Below are 18,973 nucleotides of genomic sequence, written 5' to 3' on the forward strand. Positions count from 1 at the left end.
TGGTGTGCAAACAGGAGGGTGTTAATAAACCGTGTACAATGCAACAGGGAGTTATTGACAATATTGAGCCTTGGCTGCGAGCGCAAGAGCAGATGTGTTTGTCTGAGAGCCTGAATATTACGGGGAAAAGATCATGATAAAAGACAGATGAGATGCGGTGGACTTCTGTCAAAGATGGAAAAGAGAAAATGCCCCCTCGTCTGTATTTAGGGTCTGTGCCGAGGATCCCACGTGAGGTGGCGAGATAAGATACCTCAATTGTCTGACCATCAGCGGTGGAACTGGGCGGGAAAATATACGAAGAATGGAAAGAAGTTTCACGAAACGACAAGAGTTGCAACACATAAAGTTGCGATGATTCAATGTTTTACATCACTCCAGGTGCATTCCTCTGCTGTGGGCGTGGCCCAGTTGGAGAGCATTTACTGCTCCAGATTGTAGTCCGCAAGACTACAGACTGATGGTTTTAGACTGGGAATCGGGACAAAGACAGGGAAAGGGCGGTGGCTTTGGCAACGCACTGATCATAGTGCAGAAAGCCTCTTCTTATGCTCCACTGCTAGCCGTCTGCAGGACTTAAAAGGCTATCGGACTTAAACCCTGAAATTAGTACAAATAAAAGGGTGTGGGTTGTTTTACTTGCTAAGAGGAATAGCCAAACACTATTCTGAATGCACGGCATCCCGGGAGACGGCTATGTGCGGTATGAGGCCCGTAAGCCTGTCCTCGGGCAAATCTGTGCCACTTTGTTTGAAAGAATTTGTTCTCTCTCTCATTCTCTTCACTAAATGAACCGACATAACACATCCCTTCTTGCCCCATCCTCCCTTGACAAGGCACGCAATAGGAATGAAGGGTGTAACCCGTGTTGAGCAAGATGGCTTCACTTCTGCAAATGTAAGGCAATAAAATAAACACGGTGGACGTCGCTGATCGGGCCTGGGGTTGCGGGGCGAGCGACGCGTGTGGTCAAAGACGAGTCGCCGTTCAACCGACGCCCTGTCATTGCCATGTGATCCTCATTGACAGGGAGGCTTATGTCACACTCCGGGGTTGCAATGGCACAAATGCAGCTCGTGACACAGCCTATTGCGCATTCCTACCAGCACACTGAACTCACGGCTGTACAATTATGTAAGACTCCATCGATGTAACGTACACTACAAGTAAGCTTTCCCCTGCTAACCATTATCTCATGGAAAGGCAGCTCACGCATTACTGCACTCTGCTTAGAAAATGTTTTACAGGAAAGACGATGAAGGATTGTATACCGATGAGTTGAGGAGACACGGAGGCCTAAATACTTTGTTACGTCACCTGCTTTAAGAACATTTTACTGGCGCAAACGTGTACAGAAATATATACAGCTTTCATTTGAAGGAAGAATCTGCCGGATGGCTTCTGGTGCAGCTCCGATCTGGGCTCTAGTGATCTTCCTGGTCTTCACCTATCCCCTACTTGAGCTCAGGCTTTTTCCTTGGCCTATTATGAACTCAGCAAATTTGAAGGGGCCTCTTTATGCTGACACTTTTTGACACGCTTGGACTACATAAACGCATAACTTCACATCTTGTTATAGCACATAAGACAACATATTCTCTGGAGGCTGATGTAATAAGACATCTGTAAATCATTAAGCACTGATAATATGATGTCTGTGCACCTTTGCTGGCTTTTCTCTTCCCTTCCGTCTTCATTTGGATACAATCCTGACAAGCATCCCTTTAGCCTGCATGTGCAGATAGTCAATGCAGCATTTTAAGAAAGCCCCACTGTGTGTCAATAATCTAAATGTTGATTAAATGAGCTGAGAGGATGTGGGCAAATGTCTAGGGTACCCATAATTCATATCAGCTCGTCTGTGTGAGGGGGTCTGGACGATATGATACATGACACACACAGACAGGCCTTCAGCCAGAACTCCTATAACACCCACATGTATATCCTCGTCAATGTGACGACGCCAAATTTGTTCGCAAAGCTTCCGCTGTAACGCGTAAAGCAGAAATCAGAGCCGAGGGAAGAGAAAATTTAACTTGAATAATGTTATAAGGACTGGTTTCCCAGTTGCTGTCTGAACGCAAACTGGGTCATCAGGCCGCCACAGGCTAAATCAGACTGACGGGAAGAAGCGTTTAGCCCCGCAGAAAACACACAGACAGCCTCACAGCCAGTTCGACGCCCCACCTTGACCGCCGGCCGGGTCGCTCCTGCGCCGGCCAAACCCATCTGGACGCTCCGGCGGAGTTCAGGCTGCCTCGCCCACCGCTCCGGCGGAGTCCCGGACCTTCGCCGGGGTGTGTCGTTCTCTGCTGGTTTGTTTTACGTCCACGCCATGGCAGCATTTGTTCACCGGCGGGGGAGCCTACTTTTCTTAGCAGCGCAGCAGCAGTGGAGGACGCAACGCAGGACTTCAGCCCCTTTTACACAACTCCTCCAGCCCTAGTCCTCCCACCCTCTCTCTCTCTCTCTCTCGCTCTCTCTCTCTCTCTCTCTCTCGCGCACACACACAAGTCAGACACACACCGGCTTCCCATTGCGATCAGCTGGCAGCGTGATGACGTAGCATCCAGACGAAGCGGGCGTCCGCGCGGATCTGACGTGAACACGCTGCGTGCGGCCCCGCAGCAGTCAGCAGATTGGCCCGTTATTAGTAATAATTGACGTAGGCCTGCGCGCAGATAAAGGGGGTTTTTATTTGCAGCTCAGGGTGTTTTGAAGGTTTTCACATCGTATATTTTCCAGTATTAAAAAAAAAAAAGAGTTGATGAGACAAGCAGTATGACCACGGCATAAAGTGTAGCACCAGAAAAAAATATGAAATGTGAACAGGTTTCATCATGAATGTACTGCAGAGACCACGAGGCCAGTCTGCTTGGCTCTCTGTCTTTCTCACTTGTCACTCTGCAGCTCTAAGGTTGCTGCAGTTGAAGAAGATGCTTTTCAACTCGTCACCTGACACACTGCGCTGAAAGAGCAAATCCTCATGAGAGCAAACTGTCTCATTCTCTTTGCTCTGCCTGTTTTATAACAACCTAGTAGATTTTTTTTTCACTATATATATATATAGTATATATAAAACCACCAATCTGACAGACGTGGATGCCCAACAATCGCTCCAACAGTACTCTGCATTTGTGACTGAGAAGATTTAAAAGCACAATAACCTGCGTCACCATGTAAGATGATCTAACTGCTCTGTGAAGACTGTATGTCCTAACTGCTATTCATATCTAGAGTGCCTGGAGGTGCACCAGTAAGGTTAAACCCCCTCCTGTAAAACACTCACACCGATTGCTTGACATTTCTAAGCCTTTTTTTTATGCACGAGTTCCCTCCAAACAAACTCTTAATTTGGCAGGTTTGCAAACGTTGTTGTTGAAACCAACTTGCGAGCAAACGAGAGTGAACTTACTGCAACTTCAGATCTGTTTGTATAATGATGTCCGCGCCAGATGGAGGAGCGTGCAAATCACACACCCCCCTCCCGCACGCCACCCGTGGCTGGCTAGGGGCATACTTCCCAACACATAAACACGGGATTGTGGGTCAAAGGTTGTGTGAAAAACTCAATACGTGTAAATGTGTTTTGCTTTGACTGCACAAACGTGTGACATATGATTCTGTTTGTTTGTGACACCCTTCGGTCACTTTTACAGTAAGAAGACGGCGATTTGAAAGGGGGAAAAAAAAATCCTTGCAGTATTATTTTGCATCTTACGGTGAACTTTGCCACTATTGTGTGGATCATTATGACGTGTTCCCTCTGAGATCAGAGACTGAGATTATTCGTGGCACTGGCTCATGCACATAGCAGACAGAACGTTGCATCCGAGTTTAGTTGCCTGATTATTAGAAAGGTTACATCGTGTGTAATACCTTAAAGGGGATTGTGCTTTAACTGATACGTTCAGCATGTGTGCACAGGTTTCTGTGTGTACATGCATGTGACTTACCAGTGGGGGTCTGGATTCTATGGGATGGGAATAGGATGGAAACTCCCAGGGAAATACCAGGCTGCGTGCTGTGGATGTTGTCAGAGGCGACATATAAAAACCCCAGCAGCGATTTAAAAGGACACGGTTTCACAAATAGCATTAAGTTCCTTGAACATCAGTAACACACATTAGCACAAGGCCTTTCCTCCACTTATAGCTGCTGACATTGTTTTCCCCTTTAGATACAGAAATAAAGTAACTCATACATATTCTGTTCTTTTAAAACTGTAAAATTGACTTTAAAGCTGCTAATTTATATTAACAATGCAACGAATGAAATGGGCTCATAGTGACAAAAACCCAGGGAGTTATTTGTTGCCCAACTTTACAGATGTTGTTTTGTTTTTCTGGCCCAAAACGTGACTGTTTTCATTCACCCTCACTGCTCTTTAATTTTGTTTTTCGGCTGCAGTAGGCACCTGGTCCGCACCAAATAATATTTCCCCAATAGCAATAAAGGAGATTGGAGTGGCCAGGAACATGACTCCACATGAATGCTAAAGTCACACTGATATCTGCTGCATGTGATGGCAACTGTTGAAAGGTTACAATAGGTCACTGTTGCTTTTACAGCTTGTTTCTGCTGCACCCAAGTGGCTAAATCATAGCACAAGTGGAGCAGCAAAGTCAAAAATATTCATTCAGAACACAAATATCACAGTAGCTACCTTTTTTATTTTTATGCACTGGCTGTAATTGGAGTCGTGCTCAACACTTTTCCAAAGCAGAGCAAAATGTTTGGGGGTATATAGGTCTATATTATAGTTAAATGTGTATAATGAGCATTCATTTCCATGTTTTTAGCTATAGGCTAAATCTGTCTGACTTCCTGGTGTTACATTGAAAGTTGTTCTTACATGTGTACACCTACCTGGCTAGTAAAGCTCATTCTGATGAGTATAACTGACGTCATGTCGCGGTTACCTTACTGTGAAAGCAGCGTATCGGCACCGACCTCGTGGCGCAACGGTAGCGCGTCTGACTCCAGATCAGAAGGTTGCGTGTTCAAATCACGTCGGGGTCAAAATCTTTGCTTTGAAACGGCATTGAACGAGAAAGTTATTTGGTGAATCAGCTTACATTGTACACAGGCGACAACCTCCGGTTCTGAAAAGTGAAGTCAATGCGGAAGTCACTTAAACTTGGATTCTGGCTGCTGGCCTTCGTCTGGTTGCAAAAATAACCGCAAGAAAATATATGAGGTCACAACTCTTCTTCTCACTTCTATTTAATATTTAAGTAAGTAAAAAGTAAACATGAGTTTCTGCTCTCAATCGTTCATTTCAAGTCTTCAACAAAATAGACTGGTGTTAATGTCAATTGCTGTCCCGTTTAGAGTAAGACAGGGCATGTGGGCGTGGCTAGCTTGACAGGTCGCTACCAGTGCAATTAGCGAATACAATTTGCTGTAAAGATTGTGTTAGGTGAGGGTTCGGGGTTTGGTGGTTGGGTCACTGAGAAGAAACAGCAGGGTGGAGACAGGTAACTTTCTCAAGCAGCACTATTCTGTCGTCCACAACAAGAGCACTTCCTTGTTTCTCACTCACATGTGGCTGAGCTAACCAATCAGAGGCGAGAAGGACTGAGACTATGCCACAGACATATTATTATTATTACCTATTTAAAGATGCTGCAGTAAATATTTAAACATGTAAATATGTCAAACAGTGCGCAAATAGTTATCTGTGTAAACAGTATATGTTAAGTGCATTAACACAGATCGGCCTATATGAACTTAAATTTGAAACCTTACATTTGTAGGCTAAAGTACAAAGGATGTTGCTGTTACTGTGTCCACTCCAAAGTTTCTTGAAAATGAAATAATACCAACAGTCTAATTATTGTTATAGTTTGTGTCGGCTGTAAATCTTTATTTATTCTCTTTGAACAGGAGCGTCCTGTTGTCATGGAGACGCGTCACCGGGCAACGAGGCGGCGAAGCGTGATTGTGGTTTCCCCGAACAGATACTATTATCAAAGGTAGTTAGCAATGTAGCATCCAGCATGTTCGACTTACTCCTGCTTTCCCGTACAAACGTGTTTTATCACGTCTCTAAACTCCGAGACCCGGTTCGTGAGGAAACGAAGACCCGGGTCTCTGCTCAGCACCAGTTTACATTTCTTCTACATCATGCCAGAAGACAAAGATTGTTTGCTGCTGCAGCCGTCCACGAGCTCCGGCAAGAAAAAGAAGAACAAGAACAAGAAGAAAAGAAAGAAAGTAGCTGCTTCCATCGTAGAAAATACAGGTAGGCTAAATAAATGCACTTTATAGTGTTGGAAGAAGTATGAGGTCCATTACTGCAGTACAAGCTGCACCAAATAATGTTAAAATAACACATCAATAATCCCACATTCAAAACTGTAGAGCCTAAAAATATTTTCTGAAAAAAAAGCACTGTGTATTGTGTATGGAAATTATTTAACAGCTTTAATTGTGGTGTTGATGTATTTGTCTGATGTGGAGCCAATGTTCAATTGAATCACTCAAACCAGGAATTACAGCTGTATAACAAATAATAGAAGCCCAAATAATTTCCTCTGAAATGTAATGAATTTAAAGATACATTACTCAATTAGACCTACCTAAGTTCAATTTGAGATACTGAAATAATAAGTGATTAACTGATGAGTCACTGGACATAAAACAAATTGCAGCAATTAGATACAATTATTTTGACAGTTGAAACTGAACTTGTGATGACCATATCCCATTATTTTCTGACATTTTAAAAACTGAGTGGTTCATTTATTGCTCAATTAATAATAATAACGACAATCATAATTAGCCTATTCCTACATGGCACTTCATTGAAGTATATTCATTCATACTTCCAGGGTCATGTTGTAAATGATATCCCCAGGACAGTAGTTAGTGTTCAGATTAAGATTTTACATGGAAATCATAATTTACAACTCAGAAATAATATGATGCTTGTATAGGAAAAATCAAATATCCAAACGCATGGCTTACTTACTCAAATACCAATCAAGTATCGCTGTCGTCATCAACAAAGTACAGTTCTATGGAGGTATCAGCAATAATCAGCAATTAAAAAGGCACCATTCTTATAAAGTCAATGAGTTTAATTTACAAAGCCTGCAAAATGACATTTTAATGGTCTGTAAAAGTAAAATGTTGAATGCAGGAATATTATTTTGAATGGATTGTTTTTATATGTTTATGGTATAATATTACAACAGAAATGCACATTTCAGGGTTATTGTCCCATTGTGGTCACTGACATTGTTTATCAACAATGTGTTCAAGACATTTGTTTCTTTACATTTTTGTAGAGAGTTGAAGGGGAGATGGTGATCCACATCGCCATGGATACCACTCACAAAATGGAGGGTTGAAAAATAGATACAGGACTTGAGGCTTTGTTACAGTAAAGATGACTAAATTGTTGTGCTACATTCTTTATTAAAAAAAAGATCATATCAAATCATGAAATATATATTAATACAAAAAATCTCTTTCAGGGCATGCATTTGTCATTAGTCATACTAGAGCATTAAGGAGCATAGACTGAACCAAGAGTTGGAAAAAAAATAATAATTTGAGCTGACTTAAATGGATCATTGCTTTGGCAGTTCAAATCAAGGTCACTGTAATTGTACACAATGTATGCACTAGCATAAGGATCATGTGGTGGTGTCAGAGGATTCCCTCCAGGGTTGAATAGGTCAATAGAGAACAGTGTCACTGGCCTATTCCAGCTCTTTGCTGTAAACCAAACCATTAACCCTCCGGCTCCAGAGGGAGTCATTAGTAATCTAAACCCTCCGCTTTGTTTGGCAGGGAGCATGAGCCTACATGTGTATGTTGCCCCCCCGACAGAGAAGCTTCAGGCTGTATCTTTGCCCTCAGAGACCTCGCCTGTGTCCCCGCCGCCCCCACAGAGTCCCGGTCCGCCTCAAGCCCGGCGGCCCACGGATTCGCCGGCCCCACCGATAGCATCGAGCAAAACCGGCAGCTGTGGAGAGCTCAGCGCCCAGGCCAGGGAGAGCCTGAGGTGGGAGGGAGTGCTGGATGAGCCCCAGGCTGAGGAGAAGAGGCTAGAGCTGTACAGGGCCAACAGGCGGCAGCGTTACAGCGAGAAAGGGACGCTCTGTTAATAAAGAAACCCCTGGAGCCTGGAGACAGACTTTTCCTAAAGAGAGCAAAGAGAAAAAAGCTTTGATTGAATGCATGACTAGATTTGAGCACAAACTGAATTAATGATCTACTTTATTCGTGGACATTTTACAACAGATTTAGTCACAGTGAGCAAGAGTGAAGCTCTTTGGTTGCCGTTAAGACGTTTGACTAAAGAGAAAATGAGATTGTTGCCAATTCAATACCCTTTAAAACACTTCCACAATGACACCACTGTACGTGGACGAGGACAGGCCCTGCTCCTGCTTATTGGACCAATAATGGATTCCAGCACTTCCAGAAAATACCCAAAGTTCATTTATCAGGGCTGAATAGGTATTTATGTCTGAGGGTCACGTTTTTTCACCTCTAATGTAAGAACTTCAAAATATAGGTTAGATATAAATGAGCAGGGTTTTTGTTTGTTAGTTATTTTTTTACAAAAATACCCAGAAAGCTGTTCAGAGAACTGCTGCAACTGCTTTTATTGTGTGTGATGTCACACACACAATAAAATGTGTTCAGAAACTCAAACTGTTTATTGGCTGACCTGCTGTACCATGTGATCCAATGTGATGCAAGGATATATTCCTCTCATTCTATTTCTTGCTGCTCTATACTGTTATTGACAAAAGGCACTTTAAAAAAGTACATTTGGAAAGGCTTAAAAGCATATATTAAAAACATTACCACTGCTTGACAGTAGATGGCAGAAAAGCTATGTTTTCCCAAAATCAATAAATGCAAAAAGAGACAGCAGTGTTGTGCCTGAGATTTTATATATGCATGAACAAAATTGAAACAAGACAATAAAAGTTTAAATGACAAGTACATCCCTGGGCATATTTCACTTTGGAGAACAAAATTGATATTTTTTTCTTACCTCAAGAATACATAATATGCTAAATGACTTCCTATAACAATGTGTTTTGAGTACAACGTAAGACTGAAAGATGTTCCTGTACATACATTAACACTTTAATAATGCTGTACATGAGGTTGCAGGGATATGACGGCAGTTAGTGTTGCCTTCTGCCAGTGAGATGAGCAGAAATATGGATATTATTTTACAAATAGTCAGTGATAAGGAGCATGTATGATGATATACGCCAATGACAAAATACATTATGTGTGTATGTATACTCTTTTTTGCACAAATGTGTTGAAGAATCATGATTTGTTAGGTATTGATTTTGCTCTACTAGCCAATAATTAACAGCTTCCTGTCTCTTATTTTTTTTCCTTAAGCAATTTCTGAATTAATTATCCAGAACATGTATTAACTATTATATTATATGAGGTATACTGATATTCCGATCATCTAAATAGCTGTTAAAAAACCTGAATTCTTGTTTTATATATATATTTAAAAAAAAAGAGAAAATCCTAATCTTTTACATGCATTATAATTATAATTACAAAATAAGCCTTGAAAAGTCTGCACCAGTGGATACAGTGAAGCGAGGCATGATGTTGACAGGAAGAGAAACCATAAAGTACATTTGGTGGTGTGAAGTAAGGACAGTGAGAAACCAACAGAGAGACAGAGGGGGAAAAACACAGCACTTCTTTTGTGAGGGTTTTTGTCACACTGCATTTGTGTGCTGTTTGTCGACGGCCTATTGTTCCCTGTTGGTGTGTTTTGTTACCGTTGCCTATTTCAGCATCTCTGCTTCAAAGAGCCGAGCCCTCCCCCTCTGTTCTCCTAATCCCCCCTCAGACTCACTGACCGGACCACGTACAGTGGGCATTAAGGCCACTTGTGTTTTTCCAGCAGCCCCCGTCGAAATAAAAGGCGTCGTACACCGGCTTTGAAAGATTAACAGCAGAGAACATACTGAGGCGTCTGAAACGCACCCCTTGAGACATAAAGCCACGAAATGAAACAAACAACTCTAAAGAAATAATAAGAAAAAAATCTTTAGGTTATAAAAGAAGTCCCAAAGGCAGCATCCATCTGAGGTATCTGTTGTTTGCATGGTTGGAGCACCTGACACTGAGTGTATGACGTACAAATTTAAATCCAATACTGTAAATATAAACGTCGCTGTGGATCGAGTGAAGTCTCTGCACTCAGAGACACGTGAGTAATATCGAGGCTGCGTGTCAACATTGCACGGATGACGTGTTGAGCTGACGAATGGAGGAATGCGTAGATCGGGACAACTGCAGCCAGCTCAGGTCATCCGATCTGTCGGGGAGAGGAGAGAGAGGACAAGCTTTTACATCTTTTGTTCCTCTCATGAAGGCTATTACCATTTGAGTCACCGAGCTAAGCACCCAATTTTCTTTGGCCACGTGGGGTCAGTGGAAACACTGTTAGAGGTCCATAAACCTCATAAGATGCTTTGTTCACTGCGGATAAACCTCCCTACATCCATGTGATCAAACCCAGTCATCTGTCACTTTTTATTATCCAAAAGATTGAGAGAAAGAAGAACAGAAAAGATGTTGCATACTCAGCCTCTTTCCTCGTGATGACTTTTCCCGTTGAGAACCTCTCGGCCACGGCAGACACTGCTGGGTCGTAGTTTAGGCTCGCTGCTGCTATGACCTCATCATTCCTATAGATTTTAATCAAACGTACATATTTGAACATATTCATAAAAAAAGAGATATGTTTACCAATTACAGCTGCCTCAACTTACTTGATGTATAACGCCAGGAACTTCCTCTCCTCAAACGTTCCTTTCATCACGATGTCAGTGTATCCCTCCCCATAGCCTGCACACAAGCAGAAGAAAAGCATGAGTATGTGGGGGAAATCAGAAATGTATGACGGTGGCATTCAGTGTAGCCTCATATAGTTTTACACACAGTGAGTTTGTCACTGTTGCTCTTATTAAAGGCTCCAGTTAGTGAATTAAACTTCAAACAGAAGTCAATACTACATGAAAACAATGCTAAGATAATATTCCGACATCTGCACATTGAGGTTTGTTTCTAATAGTGCCTCTCAGTGTGTGTGTGTGTGTGTGTGTGTGTGTGTGTGTGTGCGTGCCCACCTGCATATCGGATGGTTTTACCCAATAGGACGGTCCAGTAGAAAGGAACTGAGCTGAGTTCAGTTGGTTTATTCAGCATGTTCAGAGCTGCTATCCTCCCTAAATGAGAACGAAACATGTTTTTAATTTAACTGGAAATAAAGCTAAACAAGATCTTGTCTGTCTGAGGTCTGACTGTCAGGTAAATGTAAGCGTTGTTATTACGTTACCATGTGCTTGTGCCATCTGCCAGTGTCCGATGTTGACCAGCCGGTTTTTGGCCATTGCCAGAGGGAAGGTGGCCAGGTCGCCTCCACAGAACACACTGGGCACATTAGTGTGCATGTACTGCAAGAGGGAGTTACTGTCATGTGCACTCAGGTTATATATGTGCATATTATTATTTCCACATTATTATTTCCTGTTTTATTTTGGCATACCCACCTCAGATACTTTTTCCTGTCTCTCTATATATATATAATTGTCTGAGCACTCACTTGTGCCTCATTAGCTCATCACTCGAGTCACTCGTCATCACCCTTTTTTCATTGGATAGTTAGTCTATATGCAATGTTTTTCTTTCCTGTTTTAGTGAGCGGTCCAGTTTTTTTGTTTCTGTGTTTGTCAGACAGATCCCAGTATTTGCCTTGTGTTTTATTTATTTATTTTTTTCTGGACTCACTTATCGTGTTCAGTAGACCTTTCATTCTATCTGCTCTATGTTTTTGAATCTTACATTTGAGTCCTTTGTCTGGCCGGACCAACGGTGGTAGAGAACAGGCAGAGACCGATGATTAATGGTGCACATTACACTGATTAATGTAAGGAAGCACATGTTGATTAACACTCCTGTGAAACCTGTGAGAGTCTGTGATGACGACGTGAATCTAGTTCTTCCGAGTGTTGAGAAGGAAAGCACAGAATGAGCTCCAGATAAACAGCTGGTTATTATCCCACCTTGTCGACTGTAACAAAGTTTTTGGAGTCCATCAGTATTTTGCTGCCCCGCAGGAACTCTGAGTTCGGTTTGATGCCTGATGAAAGAAAGAGGAGAAAAGTGGTTGAGCAGGTTTTATACTAATACTATACAACCTTCTCTCCGCAGAGCCAAATTGGAGATGGATTGATGTTATGATATTATTTGTTAAAATAGGTTTGTACTAGCAGATGCTCCAGAGTAATAAAGTGAATGAGACATAATATATAGATGTGTATGAATATCACTCACCAATACCAACAATCAAAACATCTGCTGGGATAACTTTTCCACTTTTAAGCACAACCTCCTTCACCTTGAGGAAGAAAGGACGATGAGACGAGAGGACAGGAAGCCAAGAGTGCCCGATACATATCCATATCAAAATGTGTTTCCCTGTTTTACCTTGCCATCCACTCCTTTGACCTCTGTGACGTTATCGTTCATGTAGAATTTCACATTATTCTCTGACAGCATCTGCAGGAACAACAGCGTTTAAACTACGAGTCGCTGAAAGGAGGAGTAATGTGAGGATAACAGACAGGACTCTCCTTCTTACCATCATGGTGACTTTGCCAATCTCTCGACCCAGTGTGTTCTGGTACGGCATCTCACTGCTGCCGATCACTGTGATACTGAAGGCTTTGTTTATTAAATAAGAGGCAACTTCCATACCTGAAGAAATATGAATGTGTCAATGAATGTGCAGTAGGGAATATCAAAAAGAAGAGAATCTTCAATTGAAAAGTGTTTTGAGCCCCAAAACTGATAAAGAATAAATAAAAATAAAAATAAATACATCAATAAATACTGTTTTACATTACCATTACAGCGGAGTGTAAACAAATATAAAGCTTTATACATTTCACAATCAAACTACATGATTGTACCGACAAACGAGGTTCCCACGAGGACAACGTTGCAGCCCAGACAGATTGTGTGGATATGCCGGGCGTCCTCTGGCGTCTCCAACATCCTGACGTTGTCCAACTTCATGCCGGGCACATCGAGTCCCTTCGCTCTGAAGGAAACGCCAGGACTCTGTTTAGAAGCAGTGCAGTGTAGTGGTGCTGCAACAATGACCACTTTTCTTGTCTTCGTGGTCAAAATGTGTGGGCCCTGTTTCCCAATTATGATCAATCTTAGAAGGATTTACTAAGAGCATTTCCTTAAACAGCAGCACTAAAGAGAAATTGCACACTGTTATGAGCCTCAATGATGCCTCTCTGTGGAGCTGAAGATGATGCTGATTCCAGTCATTTTATATATTTAACAAATTGCATTCTTATTATCAAAATATTTAATGACACATTTTTCCATTATTATTTCTTATATTGTGTATATTTAACAACATATGCATTTTTTTTTGTTTTTCTTTCTTTCTTTTTTACCAAAAAATAAATGTAAATGCATTTTAAATGTCTAAATCCAAGCATATTTTCTTCCTATAAAAGAAAATATGTATTGTGCTTACATAAGCTAGTACCAACTAATTCAAACCTGCTTGTGTGTGTGTGTGTGTGTGTGTGTGTGTGTGTGTGTGTGTGTGTGTGTGTGTGTGTGTGTGTGTGTGTGTGTGTGTGTGTGTGTGTATATGTGTTTATCTGTTTGTACCTGCAGCCTGTTGAGATGAGGAGCTGGTCGTAGCTCTGGACTGAACCATCGTCAAACTTGACCGTCTTTTTGTCCGTGTCCACTGACACCGCCTGTATCGGGTTGTACATGTACCAAACACCACAAGCATCAACTGTACAAGTCAGGTGATGAATAACACAACAAGACGATGACACAACGAGCCTGAAGGCGTGAACGGAAAGGAACTCACTTCTCTCCTGAGCCAAACCTCGATGTCGTGCTGAAGGAAGAACTCCGTCCTCCTCAGCAGAATACTGTCACTCTCCACATTCATGACCTGTACGACGGGCGAAGGCGGTCAATGAAAAGAAACACGCAATATTCACCACTGCGCTCGCATCGTGTCATTTACTCTGCAGCACCTTGCTGAGTCGTGTTTTGTCGTAAGGTAGAAGGTCGTCTCTGGTGACCATGATGATTCTGCCGCCAAAGTTCTCCTGCCGCAGAGTCTCAGCGCAGATCAGCGACGCGGCTCCTGCACTTACAGGGAGTCAACACACCGTCACACACACACACACACTGATGAAACACATAAACATAGTTCATCTTTGTAAACATAGACTCTCATATTTACATCATTGAATATGTTTAAAGTCACAATATCTTATAGGTGAGGGCTGGTTAACATAATATCAAAGTAATATATATATATAAAGTATATATAAAGACATACAGAGGATCACACTCACCTCCTCCCAGCAGCAGAACTGTGTGAGTAACCCCTGGTAGTGCAGTCCCCATACTCTTTAATCTTTTTTCCTGCCTGAGAGTCTGAATCATGAAGAAAACAAAAATTACTCACCAACAGAAATAATTATTTACAAATAAAATGGTCAAACATATAAAGGGTTGTTAGTCACCTACAGTACATCCACCAAATGTGGTATGATTACATTACAAAGTGGAAATTCAGTTCATTAACATTCCAGTTTGCTGCAGTTTAAATTGCATGGTTTCTCAATTTTGTTTTGTACTATTGTTTACTGCTCCAGTGACTGTGCAATTATTTCATTTAGCTGCTTCAGTTCATTATTGTTTATTATTTTCAGTTATAAATACAAACATCAATGCCTGACTTTTTTCTGTTAAAGAGTTTCAAACCCACCTAAAGGAATTTCTTAAGGTGGGTTTCAGAGGGCAGTTTCTACAGCAGCTGATGGTCTAAAATGAGGACTTGAAGTGCGACCATACTCAAAATGATTGAATACAAGCACAAAATGAAACAGGAAGCACCATGACATCAACAAAAAAAGAGGAGGAAACCGTATCCTTACCTTTTTGTTTACAGACACATACACTTTGCTGTTTTGTATTTTGACCTTCAAAAGAGAAAAAAAGGGCAAATTAAAATGACATTCAAATATCCCGATGAGCTTAACGGCCGTCTGTTGGTCTGGTTTGTACCTTGTGGCAGGGTAGGCAGTCCATGCCCGGGTACTCCTCCAGATCTCCTGTACGCACGTTGAAACAGGCGCCGTGCCACGGGCAGCGAACTTTGTGGCCTGTAATAACCCCTGAACACACACACATCATTCACGTACTAGAGTTAAGACAGGAAGCAATCATTTACGACAAGCTATCAAACTGCAGAACACATTGAAAATGATCCATTTTCCTGAAAACATTTTCACATTTCAAACTATAATGTGCACTATGGTTTTACATTTGACAACATATAACTCTAACAGATGAAAGCGTCCAGTCCTCGGTGGACGGACTTGTGTGATGGATAGAAACTGTGAGTGCATGGAATGACGGTGTGTTCGTTCTCTTCAGGGTCCACAAACCGGCTCGTTGTTACCTTTGCTGAGTGGAGCTCCATAGTGTGAACACTGGTTGCCAACGGCGCTGTATATGCCCTCGGTGCGTGCCAACAGAACGCTGTGATGCCCCACTTCCACCTCCATCATCCTGACACACACACACACACACACACACACACACACACACACACACAGTTATAACATTTACAATATGTATTCCTGTGGAATTTTAGATGATTAACCTGTGATATAAACTTGTACATTTGGTTTCTACCTGTGTATTGATTAGCCACGCTAGCATCATGTAAATATCTTAACAGCTGGATTGCATTATTGAATCGTACTGATGCTGGATAACCACAGGGTTTTTTAAAATCTCTATAGCGCCATCATCAGGTTCCCATGCGTGGTTTTGAGTGACACATATTAAATATTAACATGCTAACACGCTAACCTAAGCTGGTGGTAACTACATACAACACCTGCTTCACTTCAGCATGCTACAGTGTTGCCAGGTGAGAAATGTAGGATTATCGTACCAGAGACATAAAATTATCGTATTTTGAGGGAAATTATCGTACACCCGTCATAACCAAAATAACAAGTCTATTGATGCGCTGTAGTCACTCTAGTGTTGAATAGCGTCTAACATGTTCACTCATTTTCAGTGCTTCTTCTTAATTTTTTTTTTTTTTTTTTTTCCTCACTCATGGGGCGGGCGCAGCGGACTATTCAGCCAATCATGGCCGTTGTTCTGAGGCAAACGCATACACGTCACTCGTAGCTCACATTTAGAAAAGCACGATTCCAGCCAATCGTGAAACAGATGCCTTCAGATTCACAAAAAAACTCTGACAGACAGTTGCGACAGGCTGATTACAACCAATTACAACCACACATTCACGGAATGGTGAAATTATCGTATTTCCGGTCTTTTTTGGGATTATTGATCGTACATCGTACAAAGGGCAAAATTATCGTACAAATACGATAATTATCGTACACCTGGCAACACTGGCATGCTAACATTAACATTGAGAGTATGCCAGCAGGTTGATGCTAGTACTTACAGCATCACACAGCTGCTAGCATGGCTGAACATTCATTCATGGTTCCTTTAATGCATTTAAATGTTTTAAAATACCAACACTAAGTAATGCTGTTTAAATTAAAATAGTTTGTTTTGTCTGGTCGAGACTATATTCTGTGTGGCTGTTGTCATTTGTTGATTAATGGTGATTAAAAAATGTTTATATGTAAAAAAAAAAATAGGTTGCCAGGTTGTGAACACCTCCCCCCTCCTTACTGTCCATCTTGCAGGTCTGACTCCAGACACACCACCTCGGTCAGCTCCTCCGATGTGTCCTCTGGATCAGGCTCCGGAAGCTCCTCGCGCGCTGAACACACACACACACACACACACACACACACACACACACACACACACACACACACACACACGTGCACGAATACGCGGACACAAGAGCGCGCGCACTAAATGAATAATTTTTTGAACGTATTCCTCGCTACAGGTCATTCAAACATACAGAAAACACCCATAAATCAACATTCAGAGCGGTGACTCACGTGCTTTGCTCTCAGACATGTCTCCGATTCAGTTGTGGCACCACAGAGACACGCAAACCCTCCAGAACCATTCAAAGCTCGTCAGACGAGGGTTTCACTGTTTCCAGTTTGTCTTCCGCTCATCAGCTCAATGATGGGATAGCAGTACGTTTCCACGGCAACCGGTCCATCCCCGACCCACATCCCCCGATCCTGGGAGGAAAAGTGGGAAAAGTGGACGTTTTTGAGGGGGGTTGATAAGACGAGCAAAACAAACAAAAACCAAAAAAAAAAAAAAATCAAGCATAAAGTAACTTTTGGGACTCCGGTGAATGAGCAGTGATGTCAGTGGTCATGTCCAGTCCCGTTTTTGTTCCAGAGAAAGGCGATGGTGGCCTTTTGTGTTTCACAACGGCGGCATAGAGAAAGGCTGACGAGGCAGCAGCAGCTGAATGGACGGGCGACAAAACATGACTTAGAAAACCGGAGGTAGGTCTACTATCATTCACACACCGCTTCAAGTTTCAAGATCCATCCCTGCAAAACTCAAGGATTGAAATCATTCTCATATCGAGATACGCCTATAAACCTGCTACAAGTCAAGTAGGCTATTATCATCCCAATTTAATGTGGAACCAAAAGTAAAATATACAGAATGACCCAGACATTATAATATCATGTGTAGTATTTAATGAAAGTTATTGGTCCTTTCATGTATCCTTTAATGGGGACTCATTTTAATGACTGCTGGATATCTTGTGAATTTCCTCCCAGAGATCAATAAAGTCTTATATGAACCTACTTTAAAAAATAATTTAAGTATTGGTTGGTTATATTTTGCAGCCTATTGTTGTCATGAATCTAATCTAGTAACTTTTGACTTAACAATATTTAGCTGTACATTTTAGTGGATATAATGGAGTATAAAGTGGTCACGACTCAGAAAACAGAGAACCTGAATGTAATTCAGAGGCAGTGGCTGAGTGTCCAAAAGGTTTAATTCCGTTAATACGGGTAAAAAAAGCAGGAAGACAGGCGGATCAGGCAGACAAAACAGAGAAGAGACAGGTGAAAATCTTTAGACTGGTTGTTAGGCAAGGGGTCAAAAGGGCAGGATCTAACTGGCTGGATAAACACTGGAAATCACACACTCGACAATCTGAGTGCAGGTGAATCCGGGCTGGTATAAGAGTGATGATGCTAATGGAGCTCAGGTGTGGACATCGGTGGGGGAGCTCAGGTGAGGGGAATGAGGTGATTGCTGGGCAGATGGAGTCAGGACCCGTAATGACAGGAAAGTAATTGACCAAGCAGATGAAACAACAGGGCAAATAACATGAATAAAAGAATAAGTAGAAAATGGAAATACTCATGTAAGTACCTCAAAATTGTACTTTAGGAGTACTTGAGTAATGCTTTATTTCACACATATTCATTTTCTTTGCTGATTATTAAAATATAAATGAACAGAAAGGTGTGAAAGGTATTTTATTATAGAGAAAATAATGGTTTTACATAAATACTGTTAGCCATATTGCTTCACTTTCCACTTCTTGTCACCTGTGGCATTTGGTTCAAGCCATATGTCTTTACGACTGGCTGTCATCACTTTGAGATATATTATCATGCTAATCTTGTGCTGGGTGAAGCAACAATGAGTGAAAAAAAGGACTCTTACCGATGTCATGTCATCGCCGTGACCCTTAAACTGCTGTCAGAGTTCAGGTTGCCACTTTAAAGCGAGGGGAGGAATGTGTGATAAAGGGCAATGATTGTTGAAGAGCCTTCAGGTGTTTGTTTCTCTCGATCCTGAGAGTGCATTTGACCTGACATGTGGCCTGAACACAGGGGCACGTGGGATTTGAAGTTAACCGAAGGCATCAGGCTCTGTGGTTTGAAATAAATAAATA

The 18,973-nt window shown here is 41.8% G+C and overlaps 2 protein-coding genes across 3 annotated transcripts; one reads left to right on the forward strand and one right to left on the reverse strand.

Annotated features, from left to right (window-relative positions):
• The first annotated feature begins 5,991 nt into the window (after positions 1-5,991).
• On the forward strand, positions 5,992-8,362 carry liat1 (ligand of ATE1). Of its 2 annotated transcripts, none has more exons than XM_084028403.1 (2): positions 5,992-6,247; positions 7,804-8,362. In XM_084028403.1, the coding sequence occupies exons 1-2, from the start codon at positions 6,130-6,132 to the stop codon at positions 8,118-8,120; spliced, it is 435 nt and encodes a 144-aa protein (XP_083884529.1). In that variant the 5' UTR covers positions 5,992-6,129; the 3' UTR covers positions 8,121-8,362. The 2 variants fall into 2 exon arrangements, with proteins under 2 accessions (XP_083884529.1, XP_083884530.1); XM_084028404.1 differs by having other exon boundaries at positions 7,873-8,362.
• Positions 8,363-10,245: 1,883 nt separating this feature from the next.
• aifm5 (apoptosis inducing factor mitochondria associated 5) lies at positions 10,246-17,103 on the reverse strand (the record flags this gene model as incomplete). Its single annotated transcript, XM_084028160.1, has 19 exons — positions 10,246-10,330; positions 10,599-10,703; positions 10,788-10,863; positions 11,145-11,243; positions 11,354-11,471; positions 12,081-12,157; positions 12,352-12,415; positions 12,505-12,576; positions 12,659-12,774; positions 12,990-13,120; positions 13,714-13,805; positions 13,925-14,011; positions 14,097-14,209; positions 14,424-14,505; positions 15,009-15,053; positions 15,139-15,248; positions 15,536-15,645; positions 16,804-16,900; positions 17,085-17,103. 19 exons carry the CDS (start codon positions 17,101-17,103, stop codon positions 10,246-10,248), a joined length of 1,698 nt encoding a protein of 565 aa, XP_083884286.1.
• Positions 17,104-18,973: the final 1,870 nt, after the last annotated feature.

Source organism: Eutrigla gurnardus (genome assembly GCF_963514095.1).
Source record: "Eutrigla gurnardus genome assembly, chromosome: 15".
In the NCBI taxonomy this organism is placed as follows: Eukaryota; Metazoa; Chordata; class Actinopteri; order Perciformes; family Triglidae; genus Eutrigla; species Eutrigla gurnardus.